This window comes from Pongo abelii, chromosome X (assembly GCF_028885655.2).
Source record: "Pongo abelii isolate AG06213 chromosome X, NHGRI_mPonAbe1-v2.0_pri, whole genome shotgun sequence".
NCBI classification, from domain to species: Eukaryota; Metazoa; Chordata; class Mammalia; order Primates; family Hominidae; genus Pongo; species Pongo abelii.
Window position 1 is genome coordinate 113,365,924 of NC_072008.2, and position 26,984 is coordinate 113,392,907.

Sequence of the window (26,984 nt, forward strand, 5' to 3'; positions counted from 1 at the left end):
TCTTAGAGAGCTTTTGGAAGTGTCTAAGGGTGTTTTAGGTCATCCCAATGATTTGGTGTGCTACTGGCATTTTGTGTTTTAGGGTTGGAGATGCTGAATATTCTGCAAGGAGTGGGACAGTCCCTGAATGGCGAATTTTTTTGAAAGGCTTAGGCCTAGGTGGGTCCCCCAGGGGACCTAGGACCAAAACATACTACTTAGGATGCCATAGAATGTTCTTTTGGCTATTGAAGGGGGCATGGAAGGGGGCATTGAAACAGAACTAGACCACCCAGGAGGTGTCCAAATGTGCCTTCTCCAGATGTGAATATCGCTTTGTGTCAGAATCCTCCTTGGTGGTTTATTCATGGGTTGGTATGTCCATTGTGGACTCTGTCTCCATACTGGAGTGTTTAGTGCCCTCTCTTTCCCCTTGGAGACTTCTCTGAAGTTCTCCCACCTCACATCATCAGCACCACTGTGGCTTCCAGGTAGCCCCAGCCTTCCAAGACAGCAGTGTTCCCCTCGCTTGTGATCTCAATCTGACTCCAGGAAGGGTGTGCTGGCGACTTATTGGAGCTTTGACAGGCTGCCAAACCACTTGTCCCAAAGAGGTACCTGGGTGAATTGACAGCCTGGCACAGGGGCTGTTACACTTGTAACACCAGTTGGCAATCGCCAGATTGGCTGTCCACAATCCCAGTGCAGCCAAACTGCAAAGAAAACCTCATCTGTCCCTGACAGAGCTCCAGCAACACTGGCGCCTCTGTGACTACTTGGACAACACAAGAGATGCTCTGAAGTACCCACCAATTTCCAGCCTAACATTTGAATAACTGAACGTCTTTCAGTGTTCATTGAGCGGCTTGTTTGGCAACTGCAGTTGTAAAGATGTTTTATATTCCCAAGCTTGATTCTTTCCAGCCTTTGGGGGCTGAGAGATGCTGACTCCATGAACACACACATTGGAGCCCAGTGTATAAGCCAAAGTCACAGCAAATCAGTGGCAGAAGTCTCAGAACTGACATTTGTGCAGCCCCTACTGAAATGTTTTCAGACACCCTAATATTAAAAGTAGGGCAGCAGAGCAGATGGAACCCAGAAGTAGTCAGATTTATGACTGTACACAAAACACATGACATAGTTCCTCTGCATGGATACATTTTTCAAGTTGCTAAATTGATCATCGATAAAATCCAGTTGTGGTCAAAAATGAACATTTTGCCAGTAACTCAAGTCATTTGATTTAAATTATGAATCCAGAAATAGTATGCTTTTTAATCATATAAATGTCACTTTTGCTTTTGCTCATTCCTAAGAGTTGACAGACTATCCCAAGTGGATATTCTGACTTATAAGAGAAGGTGAAGGGAGAACCAACACAGTGCCTGGCATTTAGTAAGCGTTTAAAAGATAATTTGTTGAGTGGAAGGAGAGAGATAGGGAGGGAGAGACATGACCTTCTTTTGCCATATGCCTGGCCAGGTGAAATTCAGAAACACCTACCTCTAACCCCCTGCACCTCTCCCCGGGGCCCAGGCCTCTGAGCAGCACTCATGGGTCACTTTACTCATTGTGGATCACAGAGCCTGGGCTACCATAAAGGCCAGTGTTGCAGCCTTCTCCCCAGGACTATATTTCTTTTCTTGGTGTTTAATCCCCCCTCCCATGTTTGGTGCTTAGAATAGCTTAGGGCCAGAATTAGCCTCCTTCTCAAGGCTCTTTTCTGTCCCACAGGATGTGATGTTGACATTACAGGACCGCCTTTCCCTGAGGTACATTGAGCACTTTGCTCTTGTCCTTGAGTATGCCGGGCCAGAACAGAATCACAAGTTTCTGCTTCTTCAGGACAAGCAACCCCTGGCTTATGTAAGTAACTCTTTTTTACAGATAGCTTTGCATGTGGCCTCTAGTAGAGAAGACCCAAGGCACTCCCTGTCTGGAAAATTTATAATGATATGCTCAGCTGGTTCCCAGAAGTCACAGTTCTCACCCAAAGCTGGTATTATCCACCTCCAGAGGGCTTTTGGCAGTGGCCTTTGTGAGCTGAGAAGAGCATGAAGATCATTAGTCTTGGTCTCTAGGGGGAAGAGTATGGGGTGATTCACCACATGGCACCCAGAATGCTGAGATAAGGAGCAGTTGCAAGTCTCCTGTCTCCTGGAAACCCCACATGATAGATTTTTCGGCTTCCTGGGAGAAAACTTGGCCTTTTGCATGAAGGCTGTTATGGAAGGGTCAGGGAGTGGACCCTACTCAGCCAATTCCCAACTCCCACTTATCCTAGGACAAGTGGGAGTTGGGAATTGGCTGAGTAGGGCCAAAAATAGGCAGCATGTCACCCACATCAATTTACAAGGTAGAGTAGGAAAAAGTATCCGGTCTTTCTAGCCTTCACCATATGGAAAAGGGCTGGGGAAATCCAGGATTCCTGGATAGCATTTCATCTACAGTGAAGCACCAAGAAGTGTCAGAGATGCAATCAAAGCCGATCAGTACTACCAAGTAGGGTGGGACAGAGTTGGAGAGGAACAGTGGAAGAAATACCTTTTCAGAGCCTACATGAAAGCCAAACAAAACCCCAAATCAGACACAAAAAGATGAAAGGATTTTTGGAAAGAGAGATTCAAGTTTAGCTCTCAGCCAAATGCAATACAGAGACTCACTGGTGGGAAGGAAAGGTTGTGGGTGTCCTGCCTGGAGGGAGGCCTAAGCACCTCCCTCACCCCCAAGCAACCCTTTGAATTCAGTTGGTCTGTTGTTCCAAATGGGATCTTAAACTTTTTTATTATGAAAACTTTCTCACATACACACAAGTAGGAGGAATATAGTATCATTAACCCTATTACCTATTCCCAGGTTCAACAATTATCAATACAGTGCCAAGATGTTTCATCTGTACCTTGAAATAATATTTTAAACCTTTGATTTACTCTAATCAGCAATTTACTCTGCTTGAGGCTGAGCCCCTCTGCAAGGTAAAGGCATGAATCCCACAGCAAGAAAAGAGTCTGAGCCATTGCCAGGAGCCCTCCCTTCCTGCCTAGTGTCTTGGGCTTTAGACCCAATGGTTGATAAAGGTCATGTCCTAGATAAGTGATTTGAAAATTCCTCTTATTTTGGGTCAGAAGTGTAGAAAAGACCTGACTCCTCACTACTTTCCTCTGAGGGTAATTGGAATCAGCCAGCTCGGAGACAGAGTAGGAAACCACAGCTTAGCTCTGCTCCAAGCCCCACCTTAAGGAGCCACTGAGCTGCCTGCCCAACACCCCAGCCATTGATTCCAGATCTCTTTTCTTCTCCCCTTTCATCCCTGGAATTCAGGTGGTACAGCGGACACACTATCACGGAATGAAATGCCTCTTCCGAATAAGCTTCTTTCCCAAAGACCCTGTGGAGCTGCTGCGTCGGGATCCTGCTGCTTTTGAGTACCTATACATCCAGGTAGAGTCTGGCTTGGGGATACACAGACAGACCAGTGGACAAAGAAGCAGGCAGGCTGTTCTGCCATCACAGTGAAGTAGCTATGTAAGTTTTTCCAATCTCCAGGTAGCCCTGAAGGCCCTTTCCTTCCTTTTCTGCTACCATTGTAGGCCATGGCCAAGTTGGCTGGCCTGGTGACCTGAGCTGGCTGTGGCTCAAAGTCCTGTCTATTTGTCCACTCAGATCTCATCAGTTTTCAGAAACAAGCAATCCCAGTAACTCTGGCATCCTCACAGGATCCTAAAGTTTAACAAGCCCATTTCGGTTTCAACGGGTCTCAACTCCCAATACCTAGCTCCAGTATGAGATGATTCCCCGTTCAGTTTATCCAGAAACATTTACTAGACACTTACTCTGGGTTAAGCCCTATGCTAGGTACTAGCAACCAGAAGTGAATGAAGAACTGTCCTGGCTCACTAGAGCTTATATGTGTCTGAATAAATACGACAGCAGCAGGGTACAATGAAGATGAGGGCACGCAGGAAGCATTTTTCCAACTCTACACAAGAGAGATGGTGCAGGCTTCATGGAAAAAGTGATATATGCATGCTCTTAGCCTTGGAGAATGAATGAGAGTTTGTTGTATAGAGAGATGGAATGGAGGGGGCATACTCTAAGCAAAGGGCCTTGCATTTACAAAGCCATGGTGGCATGAAACAGCATGGGATCAAGAGAGAAGCATGAGTGATTTTTTATGGCTAGAGTACAGGATGTGAGGTAAAGAGGAGTAGGGAATAAAATTGGAGAGACAGGAGGCAGTGATCAAAGGCTTTTGGTAGGCCAAGGCAAGCATAGACTTTATGATTGAGCCTGGGCAGCGGTTCTTAAAGTGTGGCTATTATAGATTCTTTGCAATTTCATGCTTCTTGGAGTGGTAGCATCAGCATCAACTGGGACCTTGTTAGAAATGCAAATTCTTAGGCCCCAGCCCAGTCCTACTGAGTCAGAAAATCTGGAGGTAGAATTCAGTACTCTGTGTTTTAACAAGCCTTCCAGGGGATTCTGATGCCCAAAAGACTTTGAGAACCTCTGCTTTATGATGGTGGTTTTAACCTTAGATGCACATTAAAATTATCTGGGAGGCTTTGGGAAAATGCTGTGCCCCATCCAAGACCAGCTTAATCAAAATCTATGGGAGTGGGGTCCAAACACTGGCATTTTTTTAAATTCCTCAAGTGATCCTAATGTGCAGCCAAAGTAAAGAAATTCTGCGGGAGAGTAGGAGAGCAGAAATTATTAAAAGACAAGAATAGCCTGGTCAGATGAGCAATTTCAAAAGACCACACAGTGCTAAGGAAGTACACCAGCTAGGGAGCAATGGCAGTTATCCAGAAGAAATGACAAGGGCTAGAACCAGGGCCATGATGAAGGAGGTGGGATGGGTTTCAAGAGAGATTTAAAGGGTAGAAGGGATAGGCTTTAACTTAATGAGTGTCTTGTAGAGGTGGTATCCTTCCCCAAGTTAGAGAATACAGACAATGGAATGAGTTTAGGGAAAAGATGAGTTCATTTTGGGAAATGTTGAGTTTTAGGTGCCCATAGGACATACAACAGCACTTAATGAGAGAAAAAAACCTCAAACTTCATCTGTCTCTGATGGTGATATCCAGGGAGGTGCTATGAGACATTGTCGTTGTCCTTTTTGACTGTTCTGACAACCTAAAATTTTAGGAACGTTTCCCAAACAGCATCAGGTTCATTTACCAACCTTCTAGGAGACAATGAGTTGTGGTTGCTCTGTGAATTTTATAAGTTTAGTTCTCATTTTTTTTTTTTTGCCCTGAATTTCTTAATTCAAGCTTCCAAGGATTACCTTGGTTTGAATATTTTAGAATTTAGTGACAAGATCATGTCCATCCTATCCTTCTGCTTCACGATGATATGGACTTCAGCTGTATTCTTTCTTTTTTACATGTAACAGCTTTATTGAGGTCTAATTGACAAATGATAAACTATACATGTTTAAAGTACACAATACCATACGTTTTGACCTATGTTTATGCCCATGAAACCATCACCACAATCAAAATATTGAACATATCCAACACACCCAAAAGTTTATTCAGGCCACTTTGTAATTCATCCCTCCCAGCCCTATGCTACCACTGACCTGCTTTCTGTCACTATAGATTAGTTTGCACTTTTTAGAGTTATATAGAAATGAGATCATATGGTATGTACACTTATTTTGATCTGACTTATTTGGCTCAGCATACTGATTTCGAGATCCATCTATGTTGTTGCATGTATCAATTATTTCATTCATTTTTATTGTCAAGTAGTATTTCATGGTGTGGATGTTCCAGAAGTGTTTATTAATTCACCTGTTGATGAACATTTGGGTTGTTTCCAGGTTTTAGTTATTACAATAAAGCTTCTATGAACATTCATGTACCAGTCTTCGTATGGACATATGCCTTCTTTTCTTTGGGGTAAACATTTAGGAGTGGAATGGTCTGAGCATATGCTAGATCCCTTTCTTTAATTTTGTAAAGAAACGTTACTGTTTTCAAATGTAATTGTACCATCTTTCATTCCCACCAGCCATGTATGAGAGTTTCATTTTCTTACATCCTTATCAGCACTTGGTATTTTCAGTATTCTTTTTTTACTTTAGTCATTCTGATAGTGCCTAGTGGCATCTCATTGTGATTTTCATTTGCATTTTCCTAATGACTAATGATGTTGAGCATCTTTTCATGTGTTTATTTGATGCTACGCATCTTCTCGGGTGAAGTGTCTGTTTAGATCTTTGCCTGCTTTTTTGTTAGGTTGTTTTCTTATTGAGTTTTGAGAGTTCTTTATATACTCTGGATACAAGCTGTTTGTTAGATATATTATTTGCAAGTATTTTCTTCCAGTGTGTAGCTTTCCTTTTCAGTCTCTAAACGATGTCTTTCACAGAGCAAATGTGTGAATTTTGATGAAGTCCAGTTTGCTAATTTGTTCTTTTATGGACAGTGCTTTTGGTGTCATATCTAAAAAATCTTTGTCTAACCCAAGGTTACAAGAATTTTCCCCTATTTTTTTCTAGATGTTTTATCATTTACAGCTTTATATTTAGGCCTATGATCCATTTGAATTAACTTTTGTATGTGGTGCAAGGTGTCCATCAAAGTTTCGTGTGTGTGTGTGTGTGTTTTTTTTTGCGTATGGATATCCAATTGTTCTAGCACCTTTTGTTGAAAAGAGTATCCTTCCTCCACTGAATTGCCTTTGTACTTTTGTTACAAATCTGTTGTCTATATATATATAGATCTATTCTTGTACTCTCTATTCTGATCTGTCGGTCTACTTGTCTGTCCTTATGTCAACATCACACTCTTGATTACTGGAGCTTTATAATAATTCTTGAAATCAGGAAGTATTTGTTCTCCAACTTTGTTCTTTTTCAAAGTTGGTTTGGCTATTATAGGTCCTTTGCATTTTCATGTGAATTTTAGAATCGCCATGATAATTTCTACCAAAACCTGCTGTGATTTGGATTGGGATTGTGTTGAAACTATAGATAAATTTGGGGACAATTGACATCCTAACAATATTGAGCCTTCCAATCCCTGAACACAGTATTTCTACATTTAATTATACCTTCTATAATTTTTCTCAGCAGTATTTTGTAGTTTCAGTATATAGGTCTTTCACATGTTTTGTCAGATTTGTCCCTAATTATTTCATATTTTTTGATGCTATTGTAAATGATTTTTATTGTAATTCCAATTTTCAGTTATTTCTTGCTAGCATATACAAATAGAGTTGGGGTTGGGCATGATGGCTCATGCCTGTAATTGCAGCACTTTGGGAGGCTGAAGCAGGAAGATCACTTGAGCTCAGGAGTTCAAGACCAGCCTGGGCAACATAGTGAGACCCCCATCTCTATACAAAAAGATTTATTTTTAAAAGAATAGAAATACAATTGATTTTGGTGTATTGATCTTATATCCTGAAACCTTGGTAAACTCACTACATTTGGCCCTTCATATCTACAGGTTCCATATTTTTGGATTTTGAAAATATTCAAAAAATAAAAAATAACAGTACAATAATAAAAAATAAAAAATTTAAAAATATAATATAATAACTATTTGCATAGCATTTTTATTTTAGTTTAGTTTGAGACAGAGTCTCACCCTGTCACCCAGGCTAGAGCGCAGTGCCATGATCTCGGCTCACTGCAACCTCCACCTCCCAGGTTCAAACAATTCTCCTGCCTCAGCTTCCCAAGTAGCTGGGACTATAGACATGCACCACCACACCCAGCTAATTTTTGTATTTTTTAATAGAGACAGGGTTTCACCATGTTGGCCAGGCTGGTCTCAAACTCCTGACCTCAAGTGATTCACCTGCCTCAGCCTCCCAAAGTGCTGAGACTTCAGGCATGAGCCACAGCATCTGGCCTACATAGCACTATAGCACTTTTTTTTTTTTTTTTTTTTGAGGTGGAGTTTCGCTCTCGGCTCACTGGAACCTCCACCTCCTGAGTTCAAGTGATTCTCCCGCCTCAGCCTCTCGAGTAGCTGGGATTACAGGCGCCCGCCACCATGCCCAGCTAATTTTTGTATTTTTAGTAGAGACGGGGTTTCACCATGTTGTCCAGGCTGGTCTCGAACTCCTGATCTCAGGTAATCCACCAGTCTCTGCCTCCCAAAGTGCTGTGATTACAGGCATGAGCCATTGCACCTGGCCTTATATAGCCTTTTAATTGTATTAGGCATTATAAGTAATCTAGAGGTGACAGAGGTATACAGGAGGATTTGCATAGGTTACATGCAAATACTACAGCATTTTATATAAAGGACTTAAGCATCCACAAATTTCAGTATCCATGGGGGTCCTGGAAGAAATCCTCCATGGATACCAAAGGAAAACTGTAGTTATAGTAGTTTTTTGTAATAGAATCCACTGAATTTTCCACATAGATGATCATTGATGATGTATTCCTTTTCCCCTCTCTCCTATACTATAGTGATATCACTGTGGCTTCCTAGTCCCTTAGTCCATACTGGTTCCACTTTAACAAAATGGGCAACTGGTCTAACCAAGGCTGACTCATTGATAGCTGGGGCTGTGACCCTCAGGGTTTGGGGGTTGTCATACCCTTGGCCAGTAGTTCCTGGAGACCTCCTCTAGGATAGCATAGGGAAGATTGACTCATCAACATTTTTGTCCTTCAGACACCAAGAAGGAGAATGCCTCCCCCATCCCTGCAATTCAGCTCTCACCCTGGGCTTCTGGGCCAGGGCCCTGTGGAGAGTGCCTCCCAGTATCTTTCTCCCCTTGTTTCCATCCGAGCTAGTAAAGGAGCCTTGTATGGCTTGGGGGTGAGTATAACCCCCATGAAAAAAAGTAGGACAGTCTCTTATAAAAGGAGGAAAGAAAGGGAGTGGTGCCATATCTCACTTTTGCAGTGAACTGGACTGTCTGCTTGTAGCTTGCCATTGTGTGCCCCTGTCACTGAGAAGAAGGCTATCTAGTATCTGCTGAATGAAGTGAACAGTGTCTCTGAGACCTGAGCCTCCTCTGTTGTCTCTTCTCCAAGGGGAGCTCCTTCCTCTGTCCCTTGATCTAGCATGCCTTACTGATACTATGAGTATTGTCTGGGATGTAAGGGATTAGATCAGGGGGTGGGGAAGGAATGTTTCCTTCAGCTGATAGGTTTGGACTGCCCTCTCTCACAGAGTCGGAATGATGTTATTCGAGAACGCTTTGGAATGGATCCCAAGCCAGAGATGCTTTTGGGCCTTGCTGCACTCCACATCTATATCACTGTCTCAGCCACTCGACCTAGTCAGAAGATCTCGCTCAAGAATGTGGAGTGAGTTGTGCTGGGGCCCTTTGGGATGGGGGGCGAATAGTTGCGTAGGGAAAAGGTACACTGGTTGAGCTATGCTATGCTTTTCAGAAATGTAGGGCATGGGATGGGAGTGAGAATTGGAGTCCCTCATGTCTAGACTATGAAGCCCTAGAGCTACAGCTTCTAGTAGGGAGCTATGGCTAATGTTATTTTCCTGTCCCTGTCCCTTTTTCTTTCTCTCAGTCTCTATTCCTCCATCTCTACCTCTCAGATTCAGTCAATTTCTGTCTTACCATCTTCTCTCTGTCCCACTTTGCCTCTCTCACTAATCTCTTACTTTTCTTCTGCTTTTAGGAAGGAGTGGGGCCTGGAACCCTTTCTTCCCCCCTCCCTCCTGCAGGGCATCAAAGAGAAGAACCTCCGGAAATCTCTCTCTCAGCAACTGAAGGCTCACCAAACACATCCTTCCTGCGGCACCAAGGTATCCAGAGTAGGCCACTGGGCATGGTGCTCCAGGCACTACTGGCCACAGGGAAATCCTGGGTGGTTTCCCAGCAGAGTCTAGTCCTCTAGGGATCCTCACCACTGCTTTTGACTCAGGTACACATACGGCTTGGCCAGGTGTGGGGGCAGTTGTGGAGAGGAGTCTTCCCCAAGCCTGAGCATCCCAAAGAGACAGCTGAGTGACACATCACTGAGAGAGCTCAGGGTCCTCAAAGCAAAGGGGCCAAGATGCAGGAGATAATTCTCAGGTCCTTTTCACCAATTAGTCAGTGCCGACTGAGCATGTATCATGTGGAAAGCACTGGACCCTAGGGAGACACATGTTTTCCGTGGAAATGACTAGGCTGGTGTGGTGGCTCATGCCTGTAATCCCAGCGCTTTGGGAGGCCAAAGCAGGAAGATCACTTGAGCCCAGGAGTTTGAGACCAGTCTGGGCAACATAGTGAGACAGCGTCTTTACTTTTTAAAAAATAATTTTAAAAAAATGTAAAAAAAGGAAATGTACCTCTGTACCTCTAATTCATCAGTCCTAGGGTGTGGAATTCTGGGAGACAAAACCCCAGCCCAGGGGAAAGTGGGAGAGTTGGGGGTACAAGACCTGACCTGGAGAATGGATCACTGGGTGGAATGGCGAGGGATCAGGTTACTGTCTCCACTTTCTAGTGCTCTGAGGGACTCCCACTGTCTGCTTTCCCAAGCCCCGCAGCAGCTTCTTAGCTTTGTAAGATTCAATCTGCCTGTGCTTCCTGCCCAAGAAGCAGGAGAGTGGTGAGAGGCACTAGAATCAGCATGCAGATGTACACATGGGACGCAATCGCCCCCATACATTCCTCCCGTTCCAGATTTCTTGCATTACCAACTAGCTTCTCTTTTAAGATGCAAATTTCCCCAGAGAGTTAAGCCATTCCCACCTTGCTGTGAATATTTAATCAGATTGTTTTCTTCTCAACTGAGAGCATCAGTGCTCACCACCATCTCCTCAGGTAACATTTTTTTCAAGGCACCCCAGTGCTTGGGTTGGAAATATGAAGATGAAGAGGGCCTGGTCTTGGCCCCTGAGTCAGGCACAGTCTAATGGGGAAACACACTAGTCAGTCCCAACACTGCATTAGGCACAGGTGCTCTGGAAGCACAGAGGAAGAACACTAAGCCCAGCCCGAGGGAGGTGGAAAAGGCCAGAGCTGGGTCTTGAAAGACAGATAAGAGTTTGTCTAGATTAATCCGTGGGCATGGGTCATGGGAGGAAGTGTTTCCCAGGCAGGGAGATCCATCTGTACAAAGGACCAGAGATATGAGAAACCATGGTGCAAGGACAGAAATGCAAATCATTCAGCCTAAGCAAGTACAGAAAATGCAAGCTGTGTGCAAGGGGTGAAGGTAGGGGCAAGAGAAGAGGCCAGAGAGGTTGGCAGGAGCCAGTTCATGGAGGGCCTTGTGTGCCAAGGAAAGTGGTTGTACTTCATCCTCTAGGCAGCTGGGAGCCATTGAAGGATTTAAAGCAGGGAGCTGAGGTGATTAAACTTATGTTTTAGAATGCTCCCTTTAACAGTGTGGAGGCACTTGAGGGAAAGAGGGAAACGAGTGTCAGTCCTGAAGGTAACCTGGCTGTCACCCTGACACAGGTGGGAATGTCAAGGCAATGACTGGCTAGAGAAGAGGGATGGATAGATTGGAAAAGGAGCTAGGGGGTAAGTATCCAGATGATCTGGTAACTGCTGGCCCTCACATGAGACAATTAAGGAGGAGTCCAGTGTGACTCACAGGTTTCTGACTCGATTGCCCAGGGGATGCTGATATAGACCAGGAATGCCTGAAGTGCAGGCCTGGGACTTAGGAGTGCTTAGTATGAAAGGTATTGAGTGGGACCCCCAGCTGGGGAATGACCAGCATCTACATGACTCTAGGGGTCTGAAAGATCTCAGGAGAGAGGTATGGATTAGGTGGGGCGTCAGTTAGTTGGAATTAAACCAAAAACAAAATGAGTAAGCTGGATACTTTAGGAATGAAGATCAGGAGGTAGGACAAGATTTTGGAAAGGGAGATGAGATACTAGAGGGAAGAGCTGTCCAAACTAGAACCTTGCTGCTGTTTTACGAAGGATATCTTCACATCTCCACAGTGTCACTTGCTGACTGGTGCCTGTCCTAGGATGTTGAGACTCCTCGTTGAGAACATGGGTTTGCTTTTCCTGTGCCCCTCAGGCTTCTCATATTTCTGGATGGGTTTTTCCACAGGGCTCTGCAATTCAGGCAAAGCTCCAGTATCTACGAATTCTGAATGAACTTCCTACCTTCACGGGCGTTTTGTTCAACACTGTAGGCCTGGTCAGTGGGGCAGGATGGGGGGATGCGGGGAGGGAGCCCTTTGTTGGCTCTTGTCCTTGGGTGTGGGGGCAGGAGGGGCAAATATTTCTAAAGGCCTTCCTTCCTCTTCCTCCTCCTTCTACCTCTTACCTTCCTGGCCCTGCCTCTGCTAAAATGATAAAGTGGGAGGAGACATTTGTTTTGAGTATCCCTCCATGACCTTTTTTTGTTCCTCTTCCTCGATTTGGGGGCACAGCATACTTTTTCCATAAAGGGCCAGATAGTAAATATTTTAGGCTTTGCAGGCGGGCTATACTGACAACTGTGGCAACTACTCAGCTCTGCTGTCAGATTATGAAAGCAGCCACAGACAATGCATAAACAAATGGGTGTGGCTATGTGCCAACAACTATTTATGGATACGAAAATTTGAATTTCATGTACTTTTCACATGTCACAAAACACGCCTCTTCTGATTTTTTTTCCCTACCATTAAAAAATCTAAAAGCCATTCTTAGCTCCTAGGCCATAAAAAATAGGTGGTGGGTGGTATTTGGCCCATGGGCCATGGTTAGGCAACCCCTGCTTTATTTCATTTTTGTTCCACATACTCCCACAGTCCCCTACCCTAGGTTTCCTGAGTCCTTCTTCTTCTCCCCCTGCTTGCTCAGCACCTTTGCTGCAGGAACAAGGCTCTGGGGCAGGGCACAGCTGGTCCCACCCTAAGACTGTGCCCCAGGCTAGTTTACCCTGGTGAAAGGAAATTCAAATCACCTTGCTAATTGGATCCAGGTGCTTGTCTTGCTCCCAGGAGCACATTGTCAGCTAGTGCGGCACATCGGTGGAAAGCCACTTATCAAAGTGCCTATAGACAGGCACGAGAGGTTCCTCAGGGTGATGCTAATACCAGGGAATGGGCCGCCAGAGGACCCAAGCTTGATTGCTCCAAGGAATCTGTCAAGAACTCTTAAGGGAATCCAGTCCTTCAGGCCGAGAGGTAGCCATTTACATACTGGGATTTGCAGAACACTGAAAGCCCACTGTCCCCTCCCACCTCCTTCATATACTGTCAAATCTTTCTTCCACCCACCTACCACTGCTAAAATTTCTATTGGCCATACCTGCTGGAGTGCCCATTAAAAGGCAAATCTCTGCTTAAGGAGGGAGGCTACCATGAAGTACCCAATCAATCCTCAACACCTTAGGCAGAGTTACTGTGCCAGTTTAGTTTTTGGCCTGGGTGAGAAGTGCAAGTTTGAGTGGCTGTTGGTGGGGGGAGGGTAAAGACCAGACACAGGATGCCGCCTTCTCAGGCAGAGCACTGGGTGGGGGCCTCAAATGGCGTGCAGCAACAAATGGGAAGTCCCTGGGGCTTGGAAGGGGAGGGTGCTCCAAAGGCCCCCAAACAAACCTCACCTACTTCACGATTTTGCTAGAGCCAGCCCTTCTGCCTGTGTACTTTACTCAACCTGCTGCTGAGGCTAAGGTGTTCATTTGGACCCATAATCTAGGGCTCTATCCCAGGAACCATTTTCTGTCCCAGACCATTTTCCCCTCCAGGTTGTCCTACTGTGGCACTGAGCCCCAGATATTTTCAGACCCCACCAGAGAGTCCAATGCATGTTTTCTATTTCCTCCTCCTGCCTCCTCTCCCCACCTCCTCCACCCTTCTTTCTGTGAACGTTGCCTGCCATTCTTGGGCACCAGGATGAGAAGCAGTCGGCCACCACTCTCCTGGTGGGACCCCGTCATGGCATCAGCCATGTTATTGACCTCAAAACCAACCTCACCACTGTGCTGTCCGAGTTCAGCAAGATCAGCAAGATCCAGCTGTTCCGGGAGAACCAGGGCGTGGCCCGGGTGGAGACCAGCATCATGGATGCCAAGGTAAGCCCTGCTTTGAGGGTCTCCTTCTGTTTAGGAACAGGCCTTGGGAATAGAGGAAGAAGTAAACTTGAGAAAGAGAATTGGAGTCTGTTAGGTGAAGTTCAGTAATTCTGAAGTGGTTCAACCCTGGGACTCTTTGGGCTAATCTGTCTCTTCTCAGCCCTCTGGGACATGCCATTTTGACCACATAATAAGATCAGCCAGCACTAAGGAATGCTATGGAGAGTCAGATCAGCCTGAGACAGTTCTTCAGCACAGGGCAGGGAAACTGGAGAACTTGGAGCTACCCCCAGGCCACTGCTTCCCATTTTTCTCATATCATAGCACACAGAAAATTATATTCACAGGCTGGCATGGTGGCTCATGCCTATAATCTCACGCTTTGGGAGGCCAAGGTGGGCAGATAACTTGAGTCCAAGGAGTTTGAGACCAACCTGGGCAACATGGTGAAACCCTGTCTCTACAAAAAAATACAAAACTTAGCTGGGCGTGGTAGCACACACTTGTGGTCCCAGCTACTCAGGGGACTGAGGTGGGAGGATTGCCTGGGCCAGAGAGGTCAAGGCTGCAGTGAGCTGTGATTGCACCACTACACTCCAGCCTGGGCAACAGAGTGAGACCCTGTCTCAAAAAAAAAAATAAAATAAAATAAAATAATTAAAAAATAATAATAAAGAAAGAAAGAAAAGAAAATTATATTCATGTGGAACATTGGGGTAAATGTAGCAGCCCCAGAGACTCTGTCCACCCCAGGTTCTGCCTGGCTGCCCCAGAAACTATAGGAATGAATATCTTGGCCCATCTCTACCCATTCCATGTGCACAGCAGTTGGGGGGCCCTGCCATAGGGACACGCACCTTGAGTCATTGAAGAGAGGGTGTCTGAGCATGTGAACAGAACAGAGGGGGCCTGGGTAGAAGAGGAACATGCAGAGCCTTGTCCTTATTTCACCTCCCAGAGTCCAGCCCTTCCAGAACCTTAGATTCATTCCCATAGATCAACTCCTTCGGACTGGCAAGCAGCTGTCGCCTGTGCAAAGTCTGGCAGTCTTGGTCAGCCACCCCCTCCACAGCTCTCCTGTTTGAATACCAGTGACCACTGTGGGTGGGGGGCAGGCCTGCCTGCCAGCTGGCGGAAGCTCTTAGAGGAGTTGCAACTTTCCTTTCTTAAACGATTTCCCAGGGGGAGATATTGGTAGCAGATTAACAGGTGGAGTGTTTGCTGTTTCTAAAAGAGAAAATTATTTGCTTTATTTTTGTCTTTGTGAAACCCAGAAAGCTTTAATATGTTGATTTTTCCACCTGTGATTCACAGGATTCCCATTGGTTTAGGAACTGGCTTGAAGCCGATGTTTAATTGGCTTGCGGCTACCTCCTCAACCAATGGTTGCTGCACTCCTCAGATGTTGTTGGGTAAAAAGCCAAATGGACGGGCAGAGAAGGGGGCAGGGAAGACAAGGCATGCAGGGGAGATGTGGCTTCCTGAGAAATAAAAGGGGTTTAAAATAGAGACACAGCTTTCCAACTGAGTCTTCTATGTTCTGAGTGATTCTCAACATTGACTACACAATAGAATTTCCTTAAGTGCTTTAAGAAAAAAACAGATGCCTGGGTCCTACTCTCAGAGATTATGATTTCTTTGGTCATGGGTGAAGCCCAGGCATCAGGATTTATTTATTTTTTTCAGTTTCCTAGGTGACTGTGTAATGCAACCACTTTGAGAATGCACAGGCTTGAAACCTGTATTACCAGAGCTCTGGGAGGAAACAGGCTGAACAGGGGATCAGTGGGTGTTGCCTGAGTGAGGAGCACTATGCTTATTTCTAGGAGTGATCCAGCCACAGTTGTGGGAATGAATGCTGCCCTGGAGAGGCTACATTGTCACTGGGGAGACTAGATTCACAAAGACACATGACCTGCCTTAAAAGCACAATATCAGAACATGTATAGAGCTCTGGAATCAGACAAGGCTCAAATCCCAGCCTTGCTGTGTGACCTTCAGAAAGTGTCTTAACCTCTCTGAATCCCGATTCCCTCAACTGCAAAATGGAATGCCTATCTCAAAAGGTTTTTGTCAGGATTATTATTATTATTTTTAATTTTAGAGATGGGGGTCTTGCTATGTTGCCCAGGCTGGTTTTGAACTCCTGGGCTCAAGCAGTCCTCCCAAGTCGGCCTTCCAAAGTGCTGAGATTACAGGCATGAGCCACTGCACCCGGCCTATTGTGAGTATTACATGAAAAAATGTACATAAAATGTCTTAGCATACTGCCTGGCACACAGTAAGTACTCAATGAATGAGACCTGTTATTTTTTCAAAAGCAAAACATCAGTAAAGAAAAAGTAATATGAAGTAAATGTTACAGACAAGTGTGATGTGGAATATGGAACAAAAGAACAGGAAGGAGTTAATCAGATCTGGCTTCCCACAAGAGGGTGTTTTAAGCTGGATCTTGAAGTGATAGGCATGAATTAGCAGAGAGAAGTGGGATGTGTTCAAAGGCAAGGAGCAAGCACAGAAATAAGCAAGCCATATGTGCAGGTCGATAAGCATAGTTGCTTGGCTGGAGAGGAGAATAACGAGAAAAGAGATTGCAGAGATTGGGGGTGGGCAGAACAAGTTGGTTAAAAGCCTCAAAGGCCAGTCTGTGGAATTTGGATTCAATGTGGTAGAACAGTGAGAATCCACAGTAGGTCTTTGAGCAGAGCGGTGATCAAATAAAAGTTGATTTGGACCAGGGTGCAAGACGGGTGAGAGCAAAGCTAATGTCGAGCTAGGGCAGTGAGGAGGGGATCATGGCACTAGTCCAGGAGTGAAGGGACAAGGGCCTGTGCTGGAGGGACAGCAGTGGTAATGAGAAAAAAAGAGGAGATGTGAAACATGCGAAATCAGTAAGATGTGGGTGCATATTCTCCCCTGCATACCACTCTTGCACAGACAATGCACATGTCTTATTATACCTAGCCCTTCTGCCTACTTCATGGGTCCCAAGTACTCTGAAGAATGGTACCATGTGCCCAGCAGAAGCAAAATGGATGATATTGTGGTGAAAGGAGAAAGGGAAGATTGAGGGAGAAAAAAAGATCAAGGTTTAGATTTGACAGTCATTTAGTATGAACTTGCTGTTGCTGGGAAGCATGCTAAACACAGAATTTTTTTTATTATTATACTTTAAGTTTTAGGGTACATGTGCACAATGTGCAGGTTTGTTACATATGTATACATGTGCCATGTTGGTGTGCTGCACCCATTAACTCATCATTTAGCATTAGGTATATCTCCTAATGCTATCCCTCCCCCCTCCCCCCACCCCACAACAGTCCTCCAGAATTTTTTTTTTCTTTTAAATAAAGAGTCTGGGCACAGTCGCTCATGCCTGTAATCCCAGCACTTTGGGAGGCCAAGGAAGGCAGATCACTTGAGGTCAGGAGTTCGAAACCAGCCTGGCCAACATGGTGAAATCCTGTCTCCACTAAATCTCCACTAAAAATGCAAAAAAAAAAAAAAATCAGCTGGGCGTGGTGGCACACTCCTGTAATCCCAGCTACTTGGGAGGCTGAGGCAGGAGAATTGCTTGAACCTGGGAGGCAGAGGTTGCAGTGAGCCGAGATCATGCCACCATATCCCAGCCTGGGAGACAAAGTGAGACTCCGTTTCAGAAAAATAGAAAAAAAATTAAAAGAGAGAAAAAAACATGGCTTGCTGGGTGCAGTGGCTCATGCCTGTAGTTCTAGACTTAGGAAGGCACAAGTGAGAGGATAACTTGAGCCCAGGAGTTCAAGACCGGCCTGGGCAATATAGTGAGACCCTGTTCTCCACAAAAATGAAAGAGAGAGAGAGAGAGAGAGAGAACCATGGCTCCTTGCCTTCAAGAAGCTTGCCTAGCTTGTAGGATAGAAATGCACAAATACAGCCGTGCACGGTGGCTAATGCCTGTAATCCCAGCAGTTTGGGAGGCTGAGGCGGGTGGATCACCTGAGGTCAGGAGTTCGAGACCAGCCTGGCCAATATGGCAAAACCCTGTCTCTACTAAAAATACAAAAATTAGCCACGCATCGTGGCACACACCTGTAATCCCAGCTACTCTGGAGGCTGAGGCAGGAGAATCCCTTGAACCCAGGAGGTGGAAGTTGGAGTGAGCCAAGATTGTGCCACTGTACTACAGCCTGGGTGACAGAGCAAGACTCCATCTCAAAAAAAAAAAAAAAAAAAAAAGCACAAATACATGGCACACAGAAGGAAGTGCCATAGGAGAGCTACCAAGAGCATGTTAGGGAAGTACAGGGGAGGACAAAATTCTGGCTGGGGGTATTAAGGAAAGCTTCTTAGAGGTGCTTTATATCAGCAATATTTGTGTTTAGTGAGAGGTGGCTCTGGGAAGGAATTGGGAGAGTAGGGTTGGGAAGCTTCTTACTAGAGAATGGCTTCCCTGGGCTCAGTAAGAATCTACCCACCGAGCCAGTGGTGTGCTGGAGCTGGCTCACACAGTGCATCAGAGCCAGCTGGGCACATCTCTCCCCATCTCTTTGTTCAGTGCCATCATGTTAATAGTTTGAAAGCAGCCATGGTGGGTGTATGTACACCAGGGAAATTGGCCAGTGCTACAAATTACTACTTGAAAGAACTGGCTGTGGGCCGGGCGCAGTGGTTCACACCTGTAATCTAGCACTTTGGGAGGCTGAGATGGGTGGATTGTTTGAGGCCAGTAGTTTCAGACCATCTTGGCCAACATGGCGAAACTCCGTCTCTACTAAAAATAAAAAAATTAGCTGGGCATGGTGGCTTGCGCCTGTAATCCCAGCTACTCAGGAGGTTGAGGTGGGAGGATGGCTTGAGCCTGGGAGGCAGAGGTTGCAGTGAGCCGTGATCATGCCACTGCACTCCAGCTTGGGTGACAGAGCAAGAGCCAGTCAAAAAAAAGGAAAGAAAGAGGAAAGAGAGAGAGAGAGAGAGAGAGGGAGAGGGAGAGAGAGAGAGAGAGAGAGAAAGGAAAGAAAGGAAGGAAAGAGAGAAAGAAAGAACGAATGAACGAAAGAAAGAAAGGAGAAAAAGAGAACGAGGAAGGAAGGGAAGGAAGGAAGGGAGGGAAGGAAAGGAAGGGAAGGAAAGGAAGGAGGGAGGGAGGAAGGGAGGGGGAACGGGGGAGGGAGGAAGGAAGGAAAGGAAGGAAAGGAAGGAAAGGAAAGAAAGGAAAGAAAGAACTGGTTGTAAAATGTTTACCAGCACACAACTGCATAGGATACACTGAAGAAGGACTGTCTGAACATCCTTAACAGGGGACATGGAAGTTAGAAACCAGACTTGGCCAATTTCCCCCTAGACAGGCCACTCTGGTCTGGTAATATTCTGTAAGGGCCTGGTGAAATTAAGATGATTCATTTAAAGTAGTTCTCAGCCCTGACTGCACATTAGAATCATATGTAGAGATTTAAAAACCACTGAATGCCCAGACTCTTCCTCCCAGACCATTTAAAATCAGAATTCTGGGGGGTTGGGGCCCAGGGATGTACAGGTCTTTACCACTTCCAGGTGATTCTAATTTGTATCTGGCCTGAGAACCACTACCTTAAGTGATATTCTGCCTTGCCCCCAAATTGGCTGGCTGTGCCCAATTAGCCTTTCCCAGTGCTGTGGAGGCAAGGACCAAATATACTGATCCCTTGGGTCTCTAGACCATCATCTTTTACCCTTCCCCTCCAGGCCCCTGGATTCCATCCTTTTCCTGTTTTCAGGGATGCTAGAGTGAGCGAAGGCTACCCCAGGGAAAAACCTTTTCCTAGTTGGCATCTCAGAGTGCTAAGTGCCCTGATAGCTCCCAGGGCACCCTGGGAAGGAGATGTGGCTGGAACATGTCAAATTAATCCCTGCTGTACCTTCTTCTGGCTGGCTCATGCCTCCAACTCCATTCTCCTTTCCTCATGCTACATTTGAAGATGGCCTGGGCATATTAATTAGTTTTCACTCAGCTTACTTGCTCTTAGTGGAGCAAACATGAGGTAGTATTCAAATATCTTTCTTCAAGAGATGGCAGCCTGGGACTGAGGCATACCTGGGCCATTACCATACCCCATTACCACAGAAGCACATAGGGTGGAAAAAGAAATCATCAAAGGAATGTCCCAAGGGATGTCTTGTGGCCCAGCATGTCTCCTATTCTCATGTTTGAGCTTTATTTCTCTAGTGCTCTCTGTAGGGACAAGTGTTACATTACACGTCATGATCATTAAATTCCTATCTAAAATAAAAAATTGTTTTTGAAGGTTTCTAAGGAACCTGTCCAACCTTTTTGTTTGCCTGCTTTTGATTTCATTTTTACCTGTTAGCAAAAATTTCATTTTTCTCTTGGCAAAAAGTGCATCTGTGTTCCTTTTACTGCGAGCTGCATTTGGCCCATGCTGGGGCCAACTTGGCTGTCCGGGGATGCCAAGGAGAGGCTCCTGATGAGCTGTGCTGTGCTCAGCCAGCTGGGGTTGTGCTTGGCCCTCTCTGTGCATGGGATTTTGCTTTCGTGCTGTTTTATTACTGGCACTGGGCTATATTGGGGGTAAGAGGGGAAACTGAAGTGGTCAGACAACGAAGTCAGTCAGCCATTCTCCCAGCCTCCAGTCAGTAATTCTGTCCATTAGCCAGCCAACCAGCCAGCCAGGCAGCTCAGCAGTCAGAATGTGAGGCTGTTAGGCATTCTGTCTGTCCTGAGCTGGCTTGTCAACCAGGGCATGAGTGACTCAGACTGCCCTGCAACTGGCCAGCTCATTAGTCAGCCAGCCATTCAGCCTCTACTTTGGTCAAATGGTCTCATATTATATTTGTCAGCCAATGCTATTTTCTCAAAGCTGTCTCCAGCGTCTGAAACCAAATTAGTCACACACGCACACATTCACACTTACCCACCCACATACCACTCCAGGACATTCTACGTTTGGGTAGCTCTCTATACGTTTTCCTCAAAGTACTTATCACACCTCGCAATCATATTTATTTGCATGGTTATTTGATTTGGGTTATGTCTTATTTCCTGCTTGATTGTAAGCTCCATGAGGGCAGGAACTAGGTTGGCCTAGTTCTGGAATGAATGGATGCATCTTTCACTTGGTCATGTTCTCCAGGAGGCATCTAGCCAGTTTATGGCAGCTTGTTGGGTGGACAAAGCAGGGCACAGGAATATTTCAGCCAGAGGGAACAGCATAGGTTAAGGTATGAAGATGTGAAGGAACATGAGGAACTGTATTTGTAATTGCTGGAGTATAAGGTGAGGGACAGTGATGGGAGGGGAGCACCAGTGGAGTTAATGGGAGATATGGTTGGAGATGGAGGTTGGGTCCAGGTCCTGAAGGGCTTTGTATGCCATTGTTTAAGGCAGTTGGATTTTCTACAGGTGATGAGCTATTGAAGATTTTAAATGACAATGAGACTTGTGCTTTAGAAAGAGCCTTCAGACTTTGGGAGCCTGAGACGGGTGGATCACTGAAAGTCAGGAGTTCGAGACTAGCCTGACCAACATGGTGAAACACCATCTCTACTAAAAATACAAAAATTAGTCAGATGTGGTGGCACACACCTGTAATCCCAGCTACTTGGGAGGCTGAGACAGGAGAATCGCTTGAACCCAGGAGACAGAGGCTGCAGTAAGCCGAGATTCTGCCATTGCACTCTAGCGTGGGCATCAGAGTGAGACTCCGTCTAAAAAAAAAAAAACAAAAAGCCTTCAGGGTCATTCAGGGTGTCTCATGCCTGTAATCTCAGCACTTTGGGAGGCTGAGGTGGGAGGATCACTTGAGGCCAGGAGTTTGAGACCAGCCTGGAAAACATAGTAAGACCACATCTCTACTACTACTACTACTACTAATAATAATAATAATAAAGTAGAAAAGAATCTTCAGGCAACAATATGGAGGTGAAGTGGATTCAAGTGGGTAGAAACTAGAGGGAGAAAGGCCAGTCAGGAGGTTATTGGAGGTTCTTGGGTTAGTGTGTCCCAACCTTTTCCATATCATGAGAAATGTCACAATTTATATGACAAAACATACAAACAAATGAGGCATACATATATACCAGATGAGGCAACTTGTGGCCAAAGGCAATAGGACTGAGAAGCCAAGAGGCTCAGTGTCTCAGCACACAGGCCACCCACTCACACATACCTTGAGGAGTTTTGATCTGGCAGGAAGATGATAAGGTCCTGAAATGAAGCAGTGACAGTAGGGATGGCCACGATGTGAATACACCTGAGGCAAGCCTAGTGAGTCTTGGGCCCTCGTGGTAGCCGCCATTTACACTCAAACCTCTGTATCTGTATATCCTTCTGCCATCAGTGGCAGGGCTACAGTGGCAGCAAGACAGCAAGAAGGGGTATCTGACTCCCTGCCCCCCAAGTTCATTTCCTTTCCATACGTTTTTGTCTTTATTTTGTTGTATGCAAGTTTGGCCATTCTGTTGTGACTGAGAAACATTCATTAACTGGAGGTACGAAAGTCCCTTCTACCCCTTCCTAATAATGACTAAAAAGTAATACCTGTCTCTGGCCCCTTTCTCACTGGAAAAAAAAGCCACTGCTCCTCAAGGTACAAACTGTTCCTTTTTCCTCCCAATGGTATTGCATGAACTCCATAGTAGCATCACTAAGTTGTTGCCTTAAAGTTGGGGCAGAGTCCAAATGCCTTATTGTGGCATGCATTGTAATTGAATGTACAACAACTATGAAAGAATTCAAGTTAGTATTTGATCCAACACAAGACTGTGTGGTATAGACATAGCACCATATGATTTCTGCGATAGGAAAAGAATTCAAAGGAGTAGACTGGGCGTGTTGATTTTTGAATCTCCAGCATAGAGGTTAAAACAGACACCCTGATGGAGAAGAATTGAGGGCTGTAGACTGAGCCTAGGATATAGCTAGGGCGAGGAGGTTGCACATGAAGAGCCAGCCAAAGAGAGAGATGAAGATGGTCAGATTACAGAACCAGAACGCAGCTCACAGAAACAGAAGCCAAGAGAAGAATTTCCAAAGAAGGTGACTGCTGTTAGCAAATGTAATAACTTGAGCTGTGTGATGAATGAATACAATTGTTTCTAGCTGTAAAGAAGTTTCACTTCAGCGAGCGCTGTGGCTCATGCCTGTAAATCCCAGCACTTTGGGAGGCCAAGGAGGATCACTTGTGCCCAGGAGTTCAAGACCAACCTGGGCAACATAGTGAGACCCTGTCTCTATTGAAAAAAATAAAAAAGGCAAAAAAGAAGTTTCACTTCTAGATCAGGTGGCTAACTATGGCCCATGAGCCAAATCTGACTCACTGCCTGTTTCTGTAAATAAAGTTCTGTTAGAACACAGTCATGCCTATTCGTTTAGTTTACAGATGATCTGTGGCTATTTCCACACTATGTACAATGGCAGAGTTGTTGTGACAGAGCCCGTGTGGCCCACAGTGCCTAAAATATTTACTCGCTAGCCCTTTATAGAAAATGTGTGTTGACCCCTGGCCTATATGAACTACAAAATATTCAACTCAGGCTCTGTGTTGGAATCCTGGGAAAAAGAAAACCACTGCAACTTTAGCTAACAGCTGAGCTGGTTTAGAATCAGAATTGAGCCCAAGGTAATGGTGATTCAGCCAAGGAAGGCTAATCTAGTTAGTGATCAAGTTCTGTCAGGTCTTCATAATGTCCCTTCCTTTTCACTGGACCAGCCACCACCCTAGTGGAGGCCCTAGCCACCTCTCTCCTAGACTGTTGCAGTAGCCTCCTCATTGGTCAGAGAAGGGCCTCATTTTCTCTGCCTAATTCTCCTATTTCTTAATGCCTGGTCTGGGTGACCCACAGCCCCATGGCTCCCTCTTTAGCCAGTCTTCAATGATCTTTGTCTGGAAACCACTGCCCTATTCCAAGGAGAATGTTCCCAAGGCTGACTTCAGTCTGACTCAAACTTGGTCAAGCCACAGTTAAAATTACAATACAGATACTAGGAGGTTTTCTTGAAATAGTGCTGATTTTCTTGAATAGCATTGCCTGGTCTCTGAAGCAGTTAACCAGTTAACCCCAGGACTAATCTGACTGATTTAGAGTTAGGAACAGAAGTCAACAATGTATGCTAGTATTTCCCAAGGTGGGTTAACAACAACAACAACCTTGTTACCATGAGATTTTCTATAAAAATAGATCTTTGTGGTCTAATAAATTCAGAAAACTTAGAATATTAAAGCCTTTCTTTTGAGGTTTCCCAGTGCACAACTATATATTAAAGGGTCTTATGAATTCTCATAGTAAAACTATCTGCATAGTGTTATTTAACCCAGTGTCACAAACATATTTGACGAAGGAGCTCTTTTAATAAGCACCAATTAACAACATCTCAAGGACACAGGGAAATAAAGGAAAGGGGATAGAACATGACTCTTTTTTTTTTTTTAGACGAAGTCTCACTCTGTCACCCAGGTTGGAGTGCAATGGCGCCATCTTGGCTCACTGCAACCTCCACCTCCCTGATTCAAGCAGTTCTCCTGCCTCAGCCCCTGGAGTAGCTGGGATTACTGGCGCCTGCCACCACGCTAGGCTAATTTTTATATTTTTAGTAGAGACGGGGTTTCACCATGTTGGCCAGGCTGGTCTCAAACCCCTGACCTCAGATGATCCTCCTGCCTCGGCCTTCCAAAGTGCTGGGATTACAGGCATGAGCCACTGCGCCCGGCCGAGCATGACGCTCTGAGCAGAGCTGCAGGCCGGAAAGACTTTGGCCCAAAAGGCAGAGTTACGACTTGATTCCACAGAGATTCCTCCATGTCCAGGGAGGTGTTCTGGGTGTTACAGGGGCATGTGAAGATGAGCAAGACGTAGCTCTTGCACCCAAGGGACTTAGAATCGAGGGTGTTCTAGGCCGTTCTGAAGTCTAACCTAAATTCCCAGCTTTACCCCCGCTCTCCTGGCTGGCCTGTGTATCTGCTGAGCCCTGGCAAACACAAATACAGCTACACAGCAGTCACATGAGGTTGTATAATTTTAGTCCTTTTCAGCAAAGGTGCTTCATTAAATGTATAATTAAAGGTTGATTTAATTTTGATACCTGGGTAAAAGGTTATTACAAAGAAATTCTCAAATCAGAATAAACTATTTGTCAAGCCATGTGCCTCAATTTTTGGTTCAGAAAGTATGGTTCCTTTAACTATGCAAGTCATCTTTTCCTAGCTACCATGCCTCTGAAAATGCATCTGCCTCCCTCCTTCCCATGTCTTCATGTTTCTTCCCTTCTCTTCTGCAGCCTCTGGTGCTGTTGATGGAGTGGCCTGAAGCCACCAACTTTGCCTGCCTGATCGCGGGGTACTGCCGCCTCTTGCTGGATTCCAGGAAGATGGTCTTCTCCAGGCCTGCCAGCCAGCCACTTCCACCTCCAATGATCAAGGCAGGTAGGGCTCAACCTCGGTTGGTTTTTGCTGTGCCAGAGGCCCTTTGGACCCTGGAGACATGGAGGGAAGAGCTTCTCTGCCTTAGTGCTCACCCCGTGCCAATAGTGCCTGATTTGCCAGGAGCCAACACTGTACCACTATATCCTAGCTGGCACAGCCCAGTGGGAAAGACAACTGGCCTTCACATGTACTTGTTCCACAAAGGATACCTGTGACAACATTGTGATTGAGTCAGCCAATGAATGTATTATTAAAATAGCAAACATGATAAATAGAGCCCATTAAATGGTTGCATTGGATCTAAGGCAAACTTAGCAGTGCAGAGATCTAGAGGAAATTTACAGGTGTTCTGGCTCAGTTGAAGTGAAGATGAAAATGAATATAAAGGTCTGATGAAAAGGAGGTGGCTCAAAGAACAGGTACTTCACATATTAGACCTAAGGCTCATGTAGATGCAGTAAGTGCTCCCCAACCCCAGCACCCGGAAATAATGAGTGAAGCTGAGACTGACATCCAGTAGTTTGCTCTCCTCACATGCTGAATACTCTCAACCCACTTGCCCTTGCTGCTTGACTATTTCTTTCTTCAAGGCTGTGGTTTTCTGAGTAGTCATATCACACTTTGGGAGGCCGAGGCAGGCGGATTACTTGAGGTCAGGAGTCTGAGACCAGCCTGGCTAACAAGGTGAAACCCTGTCTCTACTAAAAAAAAAAAAAAATACAAAAAATACAAAAAATAGGCCAGGCATGGTGACTCACGCCAGTAATCCCAGCACTTTGGGAGGCTGAGGTGGGCGGATCACCTGAGGTCAGGAGTTTGAGACCAGTCTGGCCAACATGGTGAAACCCCATCTCTACTAAAAATACAAAAATTAGCTGGACATGGTGGGGTGGACCTATAGTCCCAGCTGTTTGGGAGGCTGAGGCAGGAGAATCACTTGAATCTAGAAGGCGGAGGTTGTAGTGAGCTGAGATCACGCCACTGCACTCCAGCCTGGGTGACAGAGTGAGACTGTCTCAAAAAAAAAAAAAAAAGCCAAGTGTGGTGGTGGGTCCCTGTAATCCCAGCTACTCGGGAGGCTGAGACAGGAGAATCGCTTGAACCCGGGAGGCAGAGGTTGCAGTGAGCCGAGATCCCGCCATTGTACTTCAGCCTGGGCGACAGAGCAAAACTCCCTCTCAAAAACAAACAAACAAACAGTAGTCAGATCAGATCTCGATCGAGGTGTTTGAGAGCAGACACACACTCCTGATGGATGGCCCAGACCTAGAAGGCTGTGGACACCCCCCCACCCATACACATCTTCTCACCTCTTGTCTCTTCATCATGATCATCATGACATGCCTAAGTTTACATCTCATGACATTGTCCATAGGAACTAAATGGCAACCCACCAAACACAGATTTGGGAAAGGATAGGTGGCCCCAAGGCATATGAAGGAGATTCCACATAGAAAAGCAAAGGAGCTGACTTAGGATAGTAAGAAACCAGGGGGCTGAGTTGCTGCAAGTCTCCAGGTGAACAGCTTTGAAGAGGTGGCCATACTAGCAAACCTACAGATGGCTGAATGATGAAAAAGCCAGCATTAGCATTATCACTGTCACTTCTGGTCTTCCTCTCTCTAATCACGTCCAAGTAAACTA

The 26,984-nt window shown here is 45.5% G+C and overlaps 1 protein-coding gene across 6 annotated transcripts in view; it reads left to right on the plus strand.

The window, feature by feature from the left end:
• The window catches only part of FRMPD3 (FERM and PDZ domain containing 3), a 161,030-nt gene that overhangs the window by 106,911 nt on the left and 27,135 nt on the right, over positions 1-26,984 (plus strand). For all 6 annotated transcript variants that reach the window (XM_054544939.1, XM_054544941.1, XM_054544936.1 and 3 more), the window contains 7 exons: positions 1,717-1,848; positions 3,304-3,423; positions 9,138-9,274; positions 9,608-9,734; positions 11,992-12,081; positions 13,768-13,947; positions 25,196-25,340. In XM_054544939.1, the coding sequence (XP_054400914.1) occupies positions 1,717-1,848; positions 3,304-3,423; positions 9,138-9,274; positions 9,608-9,734; positions 11,992-12,081; positions 13,768-13,947; positions 25,196-25,340 (931 nt within the window). The remainder of the gene's footprint in view (positions 1-1,716; positions 1,849-3,303; positions 3,424-9,137; positions 9,275-9,607; positions 9,735-11,991; positions 12,082-13,767; positions 13,948-25,195; positions 25,341-26,984) is intronic.